At 39.5% G+C, this 20,769-nt stretch overlaps 1 protein-coding gene across 1 annotated transcript in view; it reads left to right on the forward strand.

Moving 5' to 3' along the window:
* The window catches only part of ARID2 (AT-rich interaction domain 2), a 574,897-nt gene that overhangs the window by 546,685 nt on the left and 7,443 nt on the right, over positions 1-20,769 (forward strand). Inside the window, exon 16 of the mRNA XM_053716737.1 lies at positions 1,105-1,259. Coding sequence (XP_053572712.1) covers positions 1,105-1,259 — 155 coding nt within the window. The remainder of the gene's footprint in view (positions 1-1,104; positions 1,260-20,769) is intronic.

A 20,769-nucleotide genomic window follows, 5' to 3' on the forward strand; every position in this document is an offset into this window, starting at 1 on the left:
CAACTAAGAATACCAAGAGAACAAAGCAAAATTGGTGATATAAGTAAATTGGAAAATTGTTTAAAATTGCATGCTCTATCTGAATCATGAAAGTTTATTTTGGCCTAGACTGTCCCTTTAATTTATCAGGTAAGTTCTTACATAAATTATGATTTATATATAAAAACACGGAAAGGGCACTGCACTCTGACTGGACTGGGTACACATCCCATGACCCTGCAACATGCTCAGCCCTGGGGGCTCAATGGCGCTCACAGGAATATATATATAAACTTAAAATTATCCACTGTATGTTTAGTTTATACAGCTTCAGATCCTTTCAACTCTACACTTGCCTGTGTCTAATAAATGAAGTGACATAACCTCCCACAGCTTAGCATAGAGATGAGCCAGAGCTCCAAACTAGTTTTTGGGTTAAGAATCCTCATTTTGCTCATTACACAATGCTCCTCTTTGCATATTTTTGCAGCCTTGTGTTGCTTAAATTGCTGGCCTTTGCTAAAGTAATCTTTGTGAGAAGTCTTAAGTCTGTTTTCTATTTAATAAACTGTTTTTCACATCCCGTTTCTTTTTCCTCTTGGTTAAAAAGTAAAACTGGTAGGAGAGGGAAGTAGCTGGGAGAAAGATAGCTTTGCGTTGACTAGCTTTTCTGAAGTTACTGCTAATTTCAAGGGTGGATTGTCTTGGCTTATCTTGGTACGCTTTAACTCAAATTATAGAAAGGGATGTAACCATTAATACGAAACACAGCATATTTGCATGGTTATCTGGCCAATATGCAAGTGAATTGTAGAACATACTTTTTTTTTATAACACATACTTCCTTGGCACACAACATCCACTACTGTATGACAAGGTGTGATGAGAAATAAGTCCTTAATTAGAAAACAGTAATTTTTAAAGGGGAGCATTAAAATGACTAACTGAATGGATTTTCATGCTTTTTGTTTTGTCATCTGCCCTGGAAAATGTAAATATCTTTGTCATTTTTTAACTGTTTAATAGATTTCTGTGCTTTTTTACTGTAAAAAAAGAATGTACATAACAAATTAAGCAGCACTGGTGCAATTATTAAACTGACATATTAACACTATCTTTTCTCAGAGCACACCTGTGACGACAATACCAGCATTGCAAGTACATGGGCAGCTCATTAGCTCACAACCCTCTCCATACCCTGCGCCAACTCTTAGTCACCATGTAGAGCAAGTGAAGAAGCCAGGACAGAACTTCATGTGCCTCTGGCAGTCATGTAAAAAGTACATATTCCAGTATTTATTTCCTTAAAAATGTATTGATTGTAATATAGCCAAGTCAGAGCACAGCATAGTGTACCTCCTCCAATTTCATATTTAAAGGTTTTATACTATTTACATATGACTAAAGCATTGTGTGCACTAAAGGAAAAATTATAGATTGCCACTTGGCTATTGTGATGCAGATTGTATTTTTGTACCTTTCATAGAAATGATAATAGAGGGGGTCTGTTATCATTTTCTTTATACTTTACTAGGTAATTTCCTAAAGTCTTAAAGCTGATTGTCATGAAAATATGTAAACCTATTGTGAGGTTCTTTACTTAAAGGGATGCTAAAGCCATTTTTTTTTTATTTCATGATTCAGATAGAGCATGCAATGTTATGCAACTTTCTAATTTACTCCTATAACTTTTTCTTTATCATTCTCTTGCTATCTTTATTTTAAAAAAAAGCAGGAATGTAAAGCTTAGGAGCCAGACCATTTTTGGTTCAGAACCTGGGTTACGCTTGCTTATTGGTGGCTAAATGTAGTCACCAATAAACAAGCGCTATCCAGGGTGCTAAACCTAAAATGGGCCGGCTCCTAAGCTTTTCATTCCAGCTTTTTAAATATATATAGCAAGAGAACGAAGAAAAATTGATAATAGGATTTAATTAGAAAGTTGCTTAAAATTGCATACTCTAACTTAATTTGAATCATGAAAGAATAAAATTGGGTTTAGTATCCCTTTAAACTATTTAAACATTTAACTTAAGACACACACACACATAGTATTTCGCTAAATAAAAGGTTAACATGAAAATGTACAACTTATGCTGTGTTTCTGCATTATGCTACCATGTAGCATGCCTATGTGATTACTAGAGAAATATGATGAAAAAATAAGTTTAGTAAAAAAAATTAAAGTAAGTTATATTTTGTTACTTGTATTCTATGTTCTCTCCACATGAAATTGTGTGTCTAATTTGTGGCGCAAAATGCAGCCCTTTCTGATAACACCCATATTTAAACTAATGGGTCACAATTCAAATGTGCATGAGTGCATTTAAGTTTTGAATAGAAACTTTTTTGCATTCTTCCATTTGTAAAAATACTTTTTGTAAAAGTTATTAGTGTTTTTCAGCAGCATGTGCGAGTGTCCTGTGTACCAGTATTCAAACACTATACCTTCTCGGTGAGTTAATGGTTGCTTGTGTGACACAAATCAAGGCATCATTGTTGCAATACACACCACCGCCAGCTCTGAGTCGTCATGTTGTTTGAATCCTGATGTGTGCGTATTCCACTGAAACATGTTTGTAAATAGAAGAATACCTGCTGTGTGTAATATGTTGGATGCCTCTGTAATGGAGCTAAAAGATTTAAACTGACATATTACCCATATACTAAATTGCTTGAAAGTGATGCAGCATATCTGTAAACAGCTGACTAGATAATATCACATGAACATCTCTATGTAAAAAGGAATATATTATAAGTGCTGAATTCACACTTTGCTTTACTGTGATCTTGTGGGATTTCATCATAATCTTCTGAGCTTTTATAGTAGATGTCCTTAAAGGACCATTGAATACAGTAGGATTGTATAATGAAAAAACAATGAAATGACCCGTTATGCTGCATCACTTTTCAAGTTTGGGTAACATGTCCCTTTGACTATAAGCATTTTTCTGAATAGAGTTTAGATTAAAAATAAACATTATTTCTTTCCTAAGATATGGAGAGTCCACAACGTAATTCCAATTACTAGTGGGAATATCACTCCTGGCCAGCGGGAGGAGGCAAAGAGCACCACAGCAAAGCTGTTAAGTGTCACTCCCCTACCCATAATCCCCAGTCATTCTCTTTGTCTCTGTCAATGGAGGAGGTGTCTGGTGTCTGAAGAAATTATTTTTTCTGCTACGTTTCTCTGCAAGCAAGGATTTGGGTTTAGCTGAGTCCACGTCAATCTCTTCAGTAGAGTAGTGGTGGCTTTTAAGCAGTTAGGAAGTTGTGAGGTAGTCCTTGCTTTGTTCTCTTAAACATTGCTGCCCATGGTACAGAAAGCCAGAGTTGGTTACTCTGTTCTTCTTTTTCTACAGGTCTCTGTAAAAGGAGTATGTGTCCTTTCACGACTTGAAAACTGTCTTCCTACCGGACTACAGGTAAGTGCTTTTGTCTTCTAGGTCTTGGAGACTTGCACTTCAGAAGAATGTCATATGCCGTAGATGGGGACATTTTTAAAATCCTTTATACAGGATTTTCTTTGGCAGTGGGCAGGCACATTATGTATGTTGAGACTAGGGGGTTAATCTTCCCTTTATTGGGACATTTTTCCTCTTTGGGCTAATTTTGTTTAAATACTTTTAGTATGTGTGTGGCTTATGTTTTATACAGGGATTTATGTATAAACTTAAGATATGGCAGTTGGTTTTCTTTGCTTGCTTAGCTAGAACAGGCTAACTTGCAGACTGCTTGAGTGTTTGTGTAAATTAAGCTCCGGTGTTGTAGGCAGAGGGAAACGCACACCTTTTACTTGCTGCATAGTTTCCTCTCTCTGCTGGTCATGTGACTTCTCCCTGCTGTCGGATATGCGCGGAGCGGCATCATTGAATTCCTGTCTCTTCAGTGTCAATCTACTATATGATTGTTTCTTTCATGTAATTGGCAAGAGTCCATGAGTTAGTGACGTATGGGATATACAATCCTACCAGGAGGGGCAAAGTTTCCCAAACCTCAAAATGCCTATAAATACACCGCTCACCACACCCACAATTCAGTTTTACAAACTTTGCCTCCTATGGAGGTGGTGAAGTAAGTTTGTGCTAAGATTTCTATGTTGATATGCGCTTCTCAGCATTTTGATGCCTGATTCCTCTCAGAGTACAGTGAATGTCAGAGGGATGTGAAGGGAGTATCACCTATTGAATGCAATGTTTTTCCTAGCGGGAAATCTATTTCATAGGTTCTCTGTTATCGGTCTGGCACTTTATGTATTTATATAAAGTTCTAAATATATATATTGTCCTTATATTTTCCTTGAGTCAGGTTTATGTATATTTCCTTTTGCAGACTATCAGTTTCATATTTGGGAAAACATATTAAGGAAAAAAAAATTCTTACCTGGGGTTTAGTCCTTTTTTTTTTTTTTCTCAAATTGACTGCTTTTTTATGAAATATTCACGGGCAAAATTAGGCGCAAAAATGCTGATGTTTATTGCGTCATTCTTGGCACGATAATTATTTTTTGGGGGGGCGCGAAGGTACCTCCCGTGACGCAAGTTCATCATTTCTGGCGTCTTAGTTGACGCTGAGTTTTTTACACAAGGTTGCGTCTGCAATGATGCGAGTGTCATTTCCGGATGTTAGCGCCAAAAAATTTCATTTTGCGTTGTGCGTCATGCTTGGCGCCAAATAATTTCATTATTTAAAACCCCATTCCTATGTGCCTCTTGCCTTTTTCTATGTCAGAGGGCTATGCATTTTTTTTCCCGTTCCTGAAACTGCCATATAAGGAAATTTGATAATTTTGCTTTATATGTTGTTTTTTTCTCTTGCATTTGCAAGATGTCTCAATCTGATCCTGTCTCAGAAACCACTGTTGGAACCCTGCTGCCTGATAACCAAAGCTAAGTGTATCTGTTGTAAATTTGTGGAGATTATAACTCCAGCTGTGGTATCTTATAGTTGTCATGATAAGCTTTTACATGCAGAGAATGTATCCATCAGTAATAGTACAATGCCTGTAGTTCCTTCAACATCTAATGTACATGGTATTTCTGTGAATATAAAAGATTTTGTTGCTGATGCGATTCAGAAGGCTTTGTCTGCTATTCTGCCTTCTAATAAGGTCTTTTAAAACTTCTCATAAAGTTGATGAAATTTCAAATGACCAAAAACATACTGAATTATCCTCCTCTGATGAGGATCTATCGGATTTGAGAAGATCCTACCTCAGATATTGACACTGACAAATCTACTTATTTAGAATGGAGTATATTCGTTCCTTGTTAAGAGGTGTTAATTACATTGGATATTGAGGAAACTAGTCCTCTTGATATTAAAACTAGTATACGTTTAAACTATGTTTATAAACCACCTGTGAATAGGCCTGGTACTACTTTTATCCCTTTGTCAAGGTTTAAAGAATTGTATCCTTTGCCAGCAGTTAGTTTGGAGTTTTGGGAAAAGATCCCCAGAGTTGATGGGGCTATTTCTACTCTTGCCAAATTTACTACTATTCCTATGGAAGATAGTACTTCCTTTAAGGGCCCTTTAGATAGGAAACTTGAATCTTATCTAAGGAAAGCTTATTTATATTCTGGCTATCTTCTCAGGCCTGCCATTTCTTTGGCTGATGTTGCAGCTGCATCAACTTTTTGGTTGGGAAGTTTAGCACAACAGGAAACAGATCCTGATTTGTCTAGCATTCTTAGCTTGCTTCAACTTGCTAATCATTTTATTTGTGATGCCATTTTTGATATCCTCAAAATTGATGTTAAATCTATGTCTTTAGCTATTTTAGCTAGAAGAGCTTTGTGGCTTAAATCTTGGAATGCTGATATGGTATCTAAATCTAGATTACTATCTCTTTCCAAGGTAAACATTTATTTGGTTGGATTCAATTATTTTAACTATTACTGGGGGGGGAGGTAGTTTTTTGCCTCAGGATAAAAGATCTAAGGGTTTTTTTCGTTCCTTTCGACAAAATAAGGAACAGAAACTCAATCCTTCCCCCAAAGAATCTGGTTCCAATTGGAAACCTTCTTCAAGTTGGAATAAATCCAAGCCGTTTAAGAAACCAAAGCCAGCTCCCAAGTCTGCATGAAGGTGCGGCCCTCATTCCAGCTCAGCTGGTAGGGGGCAGATTAAAATTCTTCCAAAATATTTGGTCAGATTCTGTCCAAAATCAATGGATTCAGAGTATTGTCTCTCAAGGGTACCGAATAGGATTCAGAGTAAGACCTCCTGTGAGAATTTTTCTCTCACGCATCCCAGCAAATCCATTAAAGGCTCAGGCTTTTCTGAAGTGTGTTTCAGACCTAGAGTTTTCAGGGGTAATCATACCAGTTCCGTTTCAGGAACAGGGTCTGGGGTTTTATTCAAATCTATTCATTGTCCCAAAGAAAGAAAATTCATTAGGCCATTTCTGGATCTGAAATTTTTGAATCGTTTTGTAAGAGTGACAACTTTCAAAATGTTGACTATAAGGACTATTCTGCCTTTAGTTCAGCAAGGTCATTATATGTCCACGATAGACTTACAGGATGCATATCTTCATATTCCGATTCATCCAGACCACTATCAGTTTCTGAGATTCTCTTTTCTAGACAAGCATTACCATTTTGTCGCTCTTCCATTTAGCCTAGCGACAGCTCCAAGAATCTTTTCAAAGGTTCTCAGTGCCCTACTCTCTGTAATCAGAGAACGGGGTATTGCAGTGTTACCTTATTTGGATGATATCTTGGAACTAGCTCAGTCTTTACATTCTGCAGAATCTCACACAAATCAACTAGTGTTATTTCTTCAAAAACATGGTTGGAGGATCAATTTACCAAAAAGTTCCTTGATTCCTTAGACAAGGGTCTCCTTTTTAGGTTTCCAGATAGATTCAGTGTCCATGACTCTGTCTCTAACAGACAAGAGGCGATTAAAATTGGTTTCATCTTGTCGGAACCTTCATTCTCAATCATTCCCTTCAGTAGCTATATGCATGGAAGTTTTAGGTCTCATGACAGCAGCATCGGACATGATCTCCTTTGCTCGTTTTCATATGAGACCTCCAGCTTTGTATGCTGAATCGGTGGTGCAGGGATTATACAAAGATATCACATTTAATATCCTTAAATCCCAATTTTCGACTCTCTCTGACTTGGTGGTTAGATCACTATCATATACTTCAAGGGGCCTCTTTTGTTAGTCCATCCTGGACTGTGATCACAACAGATGCAAGTCTTTCAGGTTGGGGAGCTGTCTATGGATCTCTGACAGCACAAGGGGTTTGAAAATCTCAAGAGGCGAGGTTTCCAATCAATATTTTAGAACTCTGTGCTATTTTCAGGGCTCTTCAGGTTTGGCCTCTGTTGAAGAGAGAACCATTTTTTTTTTCAGACAGACAATATCACAACTGTGCATATGTCAATCATCAGGGTGGGACTCACAGTCCCCAAGCTACGAAAGAAGTATCTCGGAAACTTGCTTGGGCGGAATCCAGCTCCTGCGGTTCATTTCCCAGGTGTAGACAATTTGGAAGCGGATTATCTCAGCCGTCAGACTTTACATCCTGGGGAGTGGTCCCTCCATCCAGATGTGTTTTTTCAGATTGTTAAGATGTGGGGTCTTCCAGAAATAGATCTGATGGCTTCCTATCTAAAAAAGAAACTTCCCAGGTACCTGTCCAGGTCCAGGGATTCTCCGGTAGAGGCGGTGGATGCGTTAGCAGTTCCTTGATTTTACCAACCTGCTTATATCTTCCCGTCTCTAGTTCTTCTTCCAAGAGTGATTTTCCAAATTCATCATGGAACATTCGTTTGTGTTGCTTTTAGCTCCAGCATGGCCTCACAGGTTTAGGTATGCGGATCTTGTTCGAATGTCCAGTTGCCAGCCTTGGCCACTTCCTTTAAGATCAGACCTTCTGTCTCAAGGTCCGTTTTTCCATCAGGATCTCAAATCTTTAATTTGAAGGTATGGAAATTGAACGCCTAGTGCTTAGTAAGAGATTTCTCTGAGTCAGTGATTGATACTATGTTACAGGCTCGTAAATCTGTTTCTAGGAAGATTTATTATCGAATTTGGAAGACTTATATTTCATGGTGTTCTTCTCATAAATTCTCCTGACATTCTTTTAGAATTCCTAGAATTTTACAGTTTCTTCAGGATGGTTTGGATAAAGGTTTATCTGCAAGTTCCTTGAAGGGACAAATCTCTGCTCTTTCTGTTGTATTTCACAGAAAAATTGCTAAGCTTCCTGATATTCACTGTTTTGTACAGGCTTTGGTTCGTATCAAGCCTGTCATTAACTCAATCTCTCCTCCTTGGAGTCTTAATTTGGTTTCGAAGGCTTTACAGGCTCCTCCTTTTGAGCCTATGCATTCTTTGGACATTAAATTACTTTCTTGGAAAGTGTTGTTCCTTTTGGCAATCTTCTGCTAGAAGAGTTTCCGAATTGTCTGCTCTTTCTTGTAAATCTCCTTTTTTGATTTTCCATCAGGATAAGGCAGTTTTGTAGACTTTTTTTAAATTTCTACCTAAGGTTGTGAATTCTAACAACATTAATAGATAAATTGTTGTTCCTTCTTTGTGTCCTAATCCTAAGAATTCTTTGGAAAGATTCTTACATTCTTTGGATGTGGTGAGAGCTTTGAAATATTATGTTGAAGCTACTAAAGATTTCAGGAAGACTTCTAGTCTATTTGTTGTATTTTCTGGTTCTAGGAAAGGTCAGAAGGCTTCTGCCTTTTCCTTGGCTTCTTGGTTAAAGCTTTTGATTCATCAGGCTTATTTGGAGTCGGGTCAGGCCCCGCCTCAGAGAATCACAGCTCATTCTACTAGATCAGTTTCCACTTCGTAGGCTTTTAAGAATGAAGCTTCAGTTGATCAGATTTGCAAAGCAGCAACTTGGTCTTCTTTGCATACATTTACTAAATTCTACCGTTTTGATGTATTTGCTTCTTCAGAAGCAGTTTTTGGTAGAAAAGTTCTTCAGGCAGCTGTTTCAGTTTGATTCATCTGCTTATGTTTAAGTTTTTTCTTTTCATTTATGAGAATAAACTTTTATATTTTGGGTTGTGGATTAATTTTTTCAGTGGAAAATAGCTGTTATTTTTATCCCTCCCTCTCTAGTGACTCTTCTGTGGAGCTCCACATCTTGGGTATTGCTATTCCGTACGTCACTAGCTCATGGACTCTTGCCAATTACATGAAAGAAAACATAATTTATGTAAGAACTTACCTGATAAATTAATTTCTTTTATATTGGCAAGAGTCCATGAGACCCACCCTTTTTATGGTGGTTATTATTTCCAAATTCCTTCGTTGATGCTTTTTACTCCTTTCTTTATTACCCCACTACTTGGCTATTCGTTAATAGACATTTTGAGGTTTGGGAAACTTTGCCCCTCCTGGTAGGATTGTATATCCCATACGTCACTAGCTCATGGACTTGCGAATATGAAAGAAATGAATTTATCAGGTAAGTTCTTACATAAATTATGTTTTTAGAGACTTCTGGTGGCCAAATTATGTATAAGTGTTACGGTAAGGCACCTCAGCCTGTCTGAAGTGTAGGGGGCCTGATTGGTTTATTATTTTAAATAATTTTTGCATAACGTTAAGCTGCTGTGGTATTAAAAAATTCTTAAAGTGAATTTTTTATTTATTATTATGGACCTGGACCAAGACTCTGTCTTTTGACAAATGCTTGTTATGCCTTGAGGCACAAATTGTTTTGCCTATGCAATTCTGTGCTGTATGCTTAGCTAGAACACTTCAATTTAAAGATACATTGTTGCCCTCTGAGCCCAATGTCTCTCAGGATGATGCTGTTCAGGCAATGCCACAGCTTTCTCCTCAAACGTCCCAAGCCTCTATGGTGTCACATACAGTGCCCTGCAGTTCCTCTCAGCCCCCTGGAGGAGTTTATTTGCCTGCATATTTTGCTGCACCGGTATCTTCTGCGGTATCTGCGGCATTATCTGCTTTTCCTATGCTGGGAAAACACAAGAGGAAAATTAGACATTCAGATAGTAAGGTTTATGTTCCACCTACTGCTATATAGGTTTCTCTCCCTCATAAGTCTGATGTGGAGGATACGTTTGTAGCCTCTGAGGGTGAAATCTCAGATTCAGACAGTATAATACCTTCATCTAATACTGAAGAAGTAAACTTCAGATTTAATCTTGAACACCTTTGTGTACTGTTAAAGGAGGTATTGACTACTTTGGATGACTTTCTGTCGTCGTCAACCCTAAGAAGTCTAGTAAGCTTAAAGGGACACTGAACCCAATTTTTTTCTTTCTTGATTCAGATGTAATTTTAAGCATCTTTATAATTTATTCCTATTATAAATTTTTCTTTGTCCTCTTGCTATCTTTATTTGAAAAAGAAGGTATCTAAGCTAAAGGAGCCAGCGCATTTTTGGTTATGAACTCTGGACAGCACTTGTTTATTGGTGGGTGAATTTATCCACCAATCAGCAAGAACAACCCAGGTTCACCAAAAATGGGCCAGCATCTAAACTTTCATTCTTGGTTTTCAAATAAAGATACCAAGAGAATTAAGAACATTTGATAATAGGAGTAAATTAGAAAGTTGCTTAAAATTGCATGTTCTATCTGAATCACAAAAGAAAAATATTGGGTTCAGTGTCCCTTTAATAAATACTATGATGTTCCTTCCTCTGTGGAAGTGTTTCCTGTTCCAGACCGTGTGACAAAGATTGTCACAGGAATGGGAGAAGCCAGGAATACCTTTCTCCCCGTCTCCCATCTTTAAAAAGATGTTTAATGTTGCTGACTCCATTAAAGATTCATGGTGCACGGTGCCTAAAGTAGAAGGGGCAATTTCTACATTGGCTAAGAGAACTATGATCCCTATAGAGGATAGCTGCACCTTTAAGGATCCCATGGACAAAAAACTGGAGGCTTATTTGAAAAAGATGTATGTTCTTCAAGGTCTTCAATGGCAACCTGCAGTTTGTATTGCCACAGTAGCAAGTGTGGCATCTTATTGGTGCAACGCCTTGACTGAATCAATTTTAGTAGAGACTCTGTTGGAAGAGATCCATGATAGGATTAAGGCTCTCAAACTAGCCAATTCCTTTATTTCTGATGCTAACATGCAAGTTATTAGACTGGGAGCTAAGATGTCTGGCTTCACTGTCTTAGCCCTAAGGGCTTTGTGGCTATAAAATCTTGGTCAGCTGATGTTAGCTCCAAGTCCAAGCTTCTGTTTGGACCTGGTCTGACAGAAATAATTTCTGATATTACAAGAACAAGACAAGAACAACAGACCTAAAGGACGTCAAAGTAATTTTCGTTCCTTTCATAACTTCAAAGGTCAAAAGTCTTCCTCTCCCTCTTTGAAGCAGGAACATTCCAAGTCTTCTTGGAAGCCAAATCAATCTTGGAATAAGGGGAAGCAATCAAAGAAACCCTCAGCTGAGTCTGTCTGACTTCACCTGTTTTGTCAAGCGTGGATACGAGATGTCCTAGATCCTTGGGCTGTGGACATAATATCTCAGGGTTACAAAATAGAATTCAAAACTTTCCCTCCCGGTGCAGATTCCACCTCAAGATTATCTTCAGACCAGGTAAAAAGAGGCATTTTTGAGCTGCATTCACAACCTTTCCTCCCTGGGAGTGATTGTTCCAGTAAGGGACCAGGGTCTAGGATGCTATTCAAATCTGTTCGTGGTTCCCAAAAAGAGAACTTTTAGACCCATTTTAGACCTAAAGTGTCTCAAGTTTCTCAGTGTACCGTCCTTCAAAATGGAAACCATTTGTTCCATTATTCCTTTGGTATTTTATATTATATTGAAAAATAAAATATAAAATGAAAAACGTAAAAAAGGGTTATAAGATAGAGAAAAATATAAAAATAAAAAGTTAAGTTCTGATTTAGAAGGTAGTATAAAGTTTCCAAAACCACAAAATGCAACCGTAAAAATTTTTACAAATATTTGTGTAAAGGTGAATTGAAGATGGTGAACTTCTTATGTCTTCTAATTAGTGATATCCATCAATCAATGTGATAAATCTCCTAAAATAATCCTGTGAAAAAAGAAAAAACAATACTGCTGAAAATATAAAACACTTTGTTAAACTGTAAGAAATTTGCTTACTTTTAGATGTTGACGCGTTTCGACCTAACAGGCCTTTTTTAAGACTATGTAACCAAGTAAGCAAATGTAGCTTATATAGGGTAGGTAATCCAATAGTTACTGAATGTTTGGGCGCCAAAATTTTGGTTCCTTAAGGGCCGCCCACTTCCTGTAAAATGCGTTGTGGGTATGGGCAAATATTAAAAATCTCTAAAATATTCTTTGTAAATTATATTTTTAAATATATATGTAGCAACATTGGTTGATGACGTGTATCTGTAAATATAAATAGGTTTTTAAATATAAGTCCATCTTACAAGGTATATTGTTGGTTCTGGTATGTTCGCCATTTTAATGCATGTGATGGTGAGTTTTTGACATCATATCCGGTTTCAGATATAAAACGTAATTTCCGGAATGTCGTTTCCGGTTTTGATTTGTCCTGGTGTTTTGGTGCAATTGAAAAAAGACAGTTTGAGTGTTTGTCATACCTAGTTTCAAAAACATATGCATTATCATGATGACAGAGAGGTATTATAAACTTATTGGCTGATATTTACGTAATATTAATATGAATATAACCGTGAATTGATAAATCGTATATATTCAATAACGTTAGACAGGTTATTGATTATACATATCATAAAACCAGAATTTGATAAAAGTTGAGACTATAAGAACATTTAAAAAACATTTAACTGAAAGTAAGCAAATTTCGTACACTTTAACGAAGTGTTTTATATTTTCTGCAGTATTGTTTTTTCTTTTTTCACAGGATTATTTTAGGAGATGCATCACCTTGATTGATGGATATCACTAATTAGAAGACATAAGAAGTTCACCATCTTCAATTCACCTTTACACAAATATTTTTAACATTTTTTACTGTTGCATTTTGTGGTTTTGTAAACCTTCTAAATCAGAACTTAACTTTTTATTTTTATATTTTTCTCTATCTTATAACCCTTTTTCACCACTTTATTGGGACTACTTTATTGGAACTTACATCAAATAATTTTATTAGGACAATTTTATTTTTCAACAATATATGCATTAGCTACTTATATCCATCTCTATGTAAAGATTATTGTTGTATTTTTCATAGACTGTTGCTGCTTTTACACTTACTGTTTATATATTGTTTTTATCTTGTAAATCATGGATCCATGAATTTTAGTTCTGTGTTCTATACTGTGTAAAATAAAACTGACTTTTTATACGTTCACCTTAGCCTTTTTGGCGCTCGCTTCATCCACTTATATTAACTGTCTATCACAAGGTTTACTAGGAAACCAATTGAAGGGAGCAATAGGTGTATACACTTGCGCTGGGTCCACTGAATATCACGTAATTTTAATAGCTCCTGCATGGCCTCGTATTCCTCCATCCAAATCTCGTTTCTCTGAAGCTGACTGCTTGGAGATTGAACCCTTAGTTCTGGCTAAGCGTGGGTTTTCTGAGTCATGCTACAGGCTCGCAAGCCTGTTACTCGTACAATTTACCATACGGTATGGCGTAAATACCTTTCTTTTACAAGATATGACGAGTCCACAGATTTCATCCTTATGGGATATTGCCTCCTGGTCAGCAGAAGGCAGCAAAGAGCTCCACAGCAGAGCTGCATAAATAGCTCCTCCCTTCCCCCCCAACCCAGTCATTCTCTTTGCCTGTGTTAGTAGACAGGAGAGAGGTAAAGTGAGGTGTTAGTTTAGATTCTTCAATCAAGAGTTTATTTTTAAATGGTGCCAAAGTGTACTATTTTCCTTTAGAGCAGCTTCTGCAGTTATAGCCTTTTGGCTATGGGAACTGGTGGGGTTTTAGCCTCACTGCACCTCCCATTCTTCTGCTGCTCTGATGTGATGGCTTGAGAGGAAACGTAACTAAGACCCTTCTATCTTCACAGGACCTCAGGAGGAAGAGAGGACCTCTTGACACTGTGAATTATCATGCTGTTCCTCAGCATGGAGGTAAGTGCAGTCTTTTATTCTGGGGCTCTGCAAAAAGCATATATCAGAATTGACTGTACTTTGCCTTTTTCTTGTTTGTTCTCTATCGGAGATTAGGGGCTAAAAGGCTTCTCTTTAACAATATGCAGATTCTCACTAGTTAAAACGAGAACCGACACATTGCTTAATTCCTGCAGACATTCTAGAGGCAAGATAAACTAGAAGTGCTGGGGAATGGATGGTGTTTATACACTGTGTACGTTATTGGGCACTCTGTTTAATGGTGGAAGGTGAAAAACCTACAGAGATGGCTGACGCGGGAGATTGTGGCAAAAGTGTTTGGCTTGTTTTAGACTCCGGTTAATGGCGGTTCAGTGTGTGTATACACCACGGAGCTGCGGGGTTAGGTTTACGGCCACGAGGGCGGGGCTTGTCGTTCGCGAGCTTCCTGCGCAGTATCCCTTCTATCGGGCTCCGGATGGCAGCAACTTTTTACGGCCCCTAAGGTTGTTGATAAGTAATTACAAGCGATCGTAGTGCGCAGTATGAGGTGTCAGTGTCAAGCAAGTGGGCGCAGGTAGAAGCGGAACTGCGGCGAGGTGACTGTTCCTTTTTTTCTGGTCAGGGAAACCTAACAACTCAGGGGCAACTACTTAATTGCTTATAGAATAGTTTTAAATAATAAAGTCAAGCAGACTTTATTATTTAAAGACACAGTACTCTATTTTTTCTGAATAATATCTGTGAATTGACCAGGATTGCTTTGTTTGTTCTGTTATCATGGATGACCTTGAACAAAGTACATGCCCTATGTGTTTAGATGCCATTGTGGAACCCCCTGTTACACTTTGTCCCCCATGTATTGAGAGGGTTTTACAGTGTAGAGAGCAAATTTTCTTTAATAAAGATATGTCAAATGAATGTCCTCAGACTGATGAGATTCAGGGTATGCCGCATCTTTCTCCCAAAGCGTCACAGCCTTTAACGCCAGTGCAAGTGACGCCATGTTCTTCAACGGCGTCTGCGTAATTTACTCTGCAGGATATGGCTGCAGTTATGTCATCCACTCTTACTGAAGTTTTATCTAAGTTGCCAGTATTACAGGGCAAACGTAGTAGAAAAGAGACCCAGGTGGTCCATGCGACTTCTCATTCTTTGATGGCGATCTCCGATGTACCCTCCCAGGGCTCGGGGGGGGGGGTAGGGAGGCTCTGTCTGAAGGGGAACTGTCTGACATCTTCGCCTGTTACTGCGGGAGGTTTTGATGACTCTGGACGACTGTGACTCTATTGTGGTTCCTTTCAGAGAAATTGTGTAAGATGGACAGGTATTTGGAGTTTCCTTCTTATTCTGACGTTTTTCCAGTTCCTAAGAGAATTTCGGAAATTATTACTAGGGAATGGGAAAGACCGGGTATCCCGTTCTCACCTTCCCCTATTTTTAAGAAAATGTACCATATACCTGACACCATTCGGGACTCTTGGCAGACGATCCCTAAGGTGGAGGGAGCTATTTCTACCCTGGCTAAGCGTACGACTATCCCTATTGAGGAAAGTTGTGCTTTCAAAGACCCTATGGATAAAAAGTTGGAGGGTCTTCTAAAAATGTTATTTGTTCATCAAGGGTTTCTATTACAACCGACGGCCTGCATCGTACCAGTCACAACTGCGGCTGCCTTTTGGTTTGACGCGTTGGAAGAGTCTCTTAAGACTGAGACTTCTTTAGAGGAAATAATGGACAGAATCAAGGCTCTTAAGCTGGCCAATTCTTTTGTTACGGATGCCGCCTTTTAGATCACCAAATTGGCGGCTAAGAATGCAAGATATTCCATTTTAGCGCGCAGAGCCTTATGGTTAAAATCCTGGTCTGCGGATGTGTCCTCTAAATCCAAGCTCTTGGCTATTCATTTCAAGGGAAAGACCCTGTTAGGGCCTGACTTGAAAGAAATCATTTCTGATATTACGGGAGGTAAGGGTCATCTGCTCCCGCAAGACAAAACATCTAAACAAAGGGGACGACAGTAATTTTCGTTCCTTTCGTAATTTCAAAGGAGTCACTCCTTCCTCTTCCGCTAAACAGGAAGGGAATTATTCACAAGCCAAGCCCACCTGGAGACCCAACCAGGCTTGGAACAAGGGTAAACAACCCAAGAAGCCCGCTGCTGCTCCCAAGACAGCATGAATGGACGGCCCCCGATCCAGGACCGGATCTAGTAGGGGGCAGACTTTCTCTCTTTGTCCAGGCTTGGATAAGAGACGTTCAGGATCCCTGGACACTAGAGATCGTGTCCCAAGGGTATCAGTTGGAGTTCAAATATTCCTTCCCAAAGGGAAGGTTTCTTCTTTCACAATTGTCTGTAGACCAGATAAAAAGAGAGGCGTTCTTACGTTGTGTAAAAGACCTCTCCACTATGGGAGTAATTTGTCCTGTTCCAAAAAGGGAAAAGGTGCAGGGGTTTTACTCAAATCTTTTTGTGGTTCCCAAAAAAGAGGGAACGTTCCGACCCATTTTAGATCTCAAAAGTCTGAACAAGTTTCTCAGAGTTCCATCTGTCAAGATGGAGACTATTCAAACAATTCTCCCATTGATCCAGGAGGGTCAATATATGACTACCATGGATTTAAAGGATGCATATCTTCATATTCCTATCCACAGAGATCATCATCAGTTCCTGAGGTTTGCCTTTCTGGACACACATTTTCAGTTCGTGGCCCTTCCTTTCGGGCTGGCCACGGCACCCAGGATCTTCACAAAGGTTCTAGGATCTCTGCTGGCGGTTCTCAGGCCGCAGGGCATTGCAGTGGCGCCTTATCTGGACGATATTCTGATCCAGGCGTCTTATCAGCTGACAAAGTCTCATACCAACATGGTTCTATCCTTTCTAAGGACTCTAATAGACTCTGTATCCATGAAGATCTTCTTGACGGAAGTCAGAAAGTTAAAGATTCTGAATACATGCCGATCCCTTCAGTCCAATCCTCGGCCATCAGTGGCTCAGTGCATGGAGGTAATTGGGTTGATGGTGGCGGCAATGGACATCATTCCGTTTGCTCGTTTTCACCTCTACAACTGAGCATGCTCAGACAGTGGAATGGAGATTATGCAGATTTGTCTCCTCAGATAGATCTGGATCAGGAGACAAGAAACTCTCTTCTTTGGTGGTTGTCGCAGGATCATCTGTCCCAAGGGACGTGCTTTTGCAGACCCTCATGGGTGATGGTGACAACGGACGCCAGTTTACTAGTATGGGGTGCAGTCTGGAAATCCCTGAAGGCCCAGGGTGTGTGGACTCGGTCAGAGTCTCTACTTCCAATCAATATTCTGGAATTGAGGGCAATATTCAATGCACTTCAGACTTGGCCTCAGTTGGCTTCGGCCAAATTCATCCGATTTCAGTCGGACAACATCACGACTGTGGCTTACATCAATCATCAGGGAGGAACAAGGAGTTCCTTAGCGATGACAGAAGTATCCAAGATAATTCGGTGGGCGAAGGCTCACTCTTGTTATCTTTCATCAATCTACATCCCAGGAGTGGGAAAACTGGGAAGCAGATTTTTTGAGCAGACAGACGTTTCATCCGGGGGAATGGGAACTCCATCCGGAGGTCTTTGCCACCCTGATTCTCAGATGGGGCAGACCGGAGCTGGATCTTATGGCATCTTGTCAGAATGCCAAGCTCCCAAGATACAGGTCCAGGTCCAGGGATCCTCAGGCCGAACTGATAGATGCCTTGGCAGTGCCTTGTTCGTTCAACCTAGCTTATGTGTTTCCACCGTTTGCGCTCCTTCCCCTGGTGATTGCTCGGATCAAACAGGAGAGGGCTTCAGTGATTCTCATCGCTCCTGCGTGGCCTCGCAGGACTTGGTATGCCGATCTGGTGGACATGTCATCTCTGCCACCGTGGAAGCTTCCATTGAGAAAGGACCTTCTCATTCAGGGACCCTTCCATCATCCGAATCTAATTTCTCTGCAGTTGATTGCTTGGAGATTGAATGCTTGATTCTATCTAAGCGTGGGTTTTCTGATTCGGTCATTGATACCTTGATTCAGGCACTTAAGCCTGTTACTAGAAATATTTACCATAAGATATGGCGTAAATATCTTTATTGGTGCGAATCCAAGGGTTACACATGGAGTAAGATTAGAATTCCTAGGATTTTAGTTTTTTCTCAAAGAAGGAGTTATCAGCAAGTTCCTTAAAGGGACAGATTTCTGCTCTGTCTATTTTGCTACACAAGCGTCTGGCAGATGTTCAGTCCTTTTGTCAGGCTCTGACTAGGATCAGGCCTGTGTTTAGATCAATTGCTCCTCCTTGGAGTTTGAATTTAGTTCTTAATGTTCTTCAAGGGGTTCCGTTTGAACCTATGCATTCCATAGATATTAAGTTATTATCTTGGAAAGTTTTATTTCTGGTTGCTATTTCTTCGGCTCACAGAGTTTCTGAGCTTTCGGCATTACAATGTGATTCTCCTTATCTTATTTTCCATTCTGATAAGGGGGTGTTGCGCACCAAACCTGTTTTTTTTCCTAAGGTTGTTTCTAACAAAAATATTAATCAGGAAATTGTTGTTCCTTCCTTGTGTCCTAACCCTTCCTCTAAGAAGGAGCGTCAGTTACATAATTTAGACGTAGTCCGTGCCTTGAAGTTCTACCTGCAGGCGACTAAGGATTTTCGTCAAACATCTTCATTATTTGTTGTTTTTTTCTGGAAAACGTAGGGGTCAGAAAGCTACGGCTTCCTCTTTCTTTTTGGCTGAGGAGTATGATCCATGTTGCATATGAGACTGCTGGACAGCAGCCTCCAGAACGAATTACGGCTCATTCTACTAGAGCTGTGGCTTCCTCATGGGCATTTAAAAATGATGCTTCCGTTGAACAGATTTGCAAGGCTGCAACTTGGTCGTCTCTTCACACTTTTTCCAAATTTTCCAAATTTGATACTTTTGCCTCGTCCGAGGCTATTTTTGGGAGACAGGTTCTTCAAGCAGTGGTGCCTTCCATTTAAGTTCCTGTCTTGTCCCTCCCTTTCATCCGTGTCCTATTGCTTTGGTATTGTATCCCATAAGTAAGGATGAAATCCGTGGACTCGTCATATCTTGTAAAAGGAAATTTATGCTTACCTGATAAATTTATTTCTTTTACGATATGACGAATCCACGGCCCGCCCTGTCGTTTTCTAAGACGGGTTTTTATTTTTGTTTAACTTCAGTCACCTCTGCTCCTTGGCTTTTCCTTTCTCTTCCTAACTTCGGTCGAATGACTGGGTTGAGGGGGAAGGGAGGAGCTATTTATGCAGCTCTTCTGTGGAGCTCTTTGCCTCCTCCTGCTGACCAGGAGGCGATATCCCATAAGTAAGGATGAAATCCGTGGACTCGTCATATCGTAAAAGAAATAAATTTATCAGGTAAGCATAAATTTCCTTTTTATTGGTGTGAATCCAAAGGCTACTCTTGGAGTAGGGCTAGGATTTTGTCTTTTCTCCAGGAAGGTCTGGAGAAAGGATTGTCAGCCAGTTCTCTGAAAGGTCAGATTTCTGCATTATCTATTTTGTTACACAAGCATCTGGCGGATGTGCCAGATGTTCAATCTTCTTGTCAGGCCCTGGTCAGAATCAGGCCTGTGTTTAAACCTGTTGCTCTTCCTTGGAGCTTTAACCTTGTTCTTAAAGTTTTGCAACAGGCTCCTTTTGAGCCTATGCATTTCATAGATATTAAGTTCCTATCTTGGAATGTTTTGTTTCTTATTGCTGTCTTTTCTTCTCGGAGAGTTTCGGAACTCTCGGCTTTGCAGTGTGATTCGCCTTACCTTATCTTTCATACTGATAAGGCGGTTCTTCGTACTAATTTGGGTTGTCTTCTGAAAGTGGTTTCGGATAGAAATATTAATCAGGAAATTGTTGTTCCTTCTCTTTGTCCCAATCCTTCTTCTCATAACGAACGTCTGTTGCACAACTTGGATGTTGTTCGTGCTCTAAAATTCTACCTACAGGCGACCTAAGGATTTTCACCAGTCTTCTGCCCTGTTTTTTGTTTGTTTCTCAGGAAAGCGTAAAGGTCAAATGGCTACCGCTACTTCTCTCTCTTTCTGGTTGAGAAGTATAATTTGTTTTGCTTTTGAGACTGCTGGTCAGCAGCCTCCTGAGAGAATTACAGCTCATTCCACTAGGGCTGTCTCCTCTTCTTGGGCTTTCAAAAATGAATCTTCGGTGGAGCAGATTTGCAAGGCTGCAACTTGGTCCTCTGCATAATTTTTCTAAATTTTACTGAGGCCTCTTTTGGGAGAAAGGTCCTTCAAGCGGTGGTGCCTTCTGTTTGCCTGTCTTGGTCTCCCTCCCTATTCATTCCGTGTCCTCTAGCTTGAGTATTGGTTCCCACTAGTAATTGGAATGATGTTGTGGACTCTCCATATCTTAGGAAAGAAAACAAAATGTATGCTTACCTGATGAATTTCTTTCCGGATATGGAGATTCCACGACCCCACCCTTAATTAAGACAGTTATTTTTGACTAAACCTCAGGCACCTCTACACCTTTGTGTTATTCCTTTTTCCATTTCCCTTCGGTCGAATGACTGGGGATTTTGGGTAGGGGAGTGACACGTAACAGATTTTCTGTGGTGCTCTTTGCCTCCTCCTGCTGACCAGGAGTGATATTCCCACTAGTAATTGGAATGCTGTTGTGGACTCTCCATATCCTGAAAGAAAGACATTTATCAGGTAAGCATAAATTGTTTTTTGCATAATACTTTCCATATTTTTTTTAAT

This window comes from Bombina bombina, chromosome 6 (genome assembly GCF_027579735.1).
Source record: "Bombina bombina isolate aBomBom1 chromosome 6, aBomBom1.pri, whole genome shotgun sequence".
Classification (NCBI taxonomy): domain Eukaryota; kingdom Metazoa; phylum Chordata; class Amphibia; order Anura; family Bombinatoridae; genus Bombina; species Bombina bombina.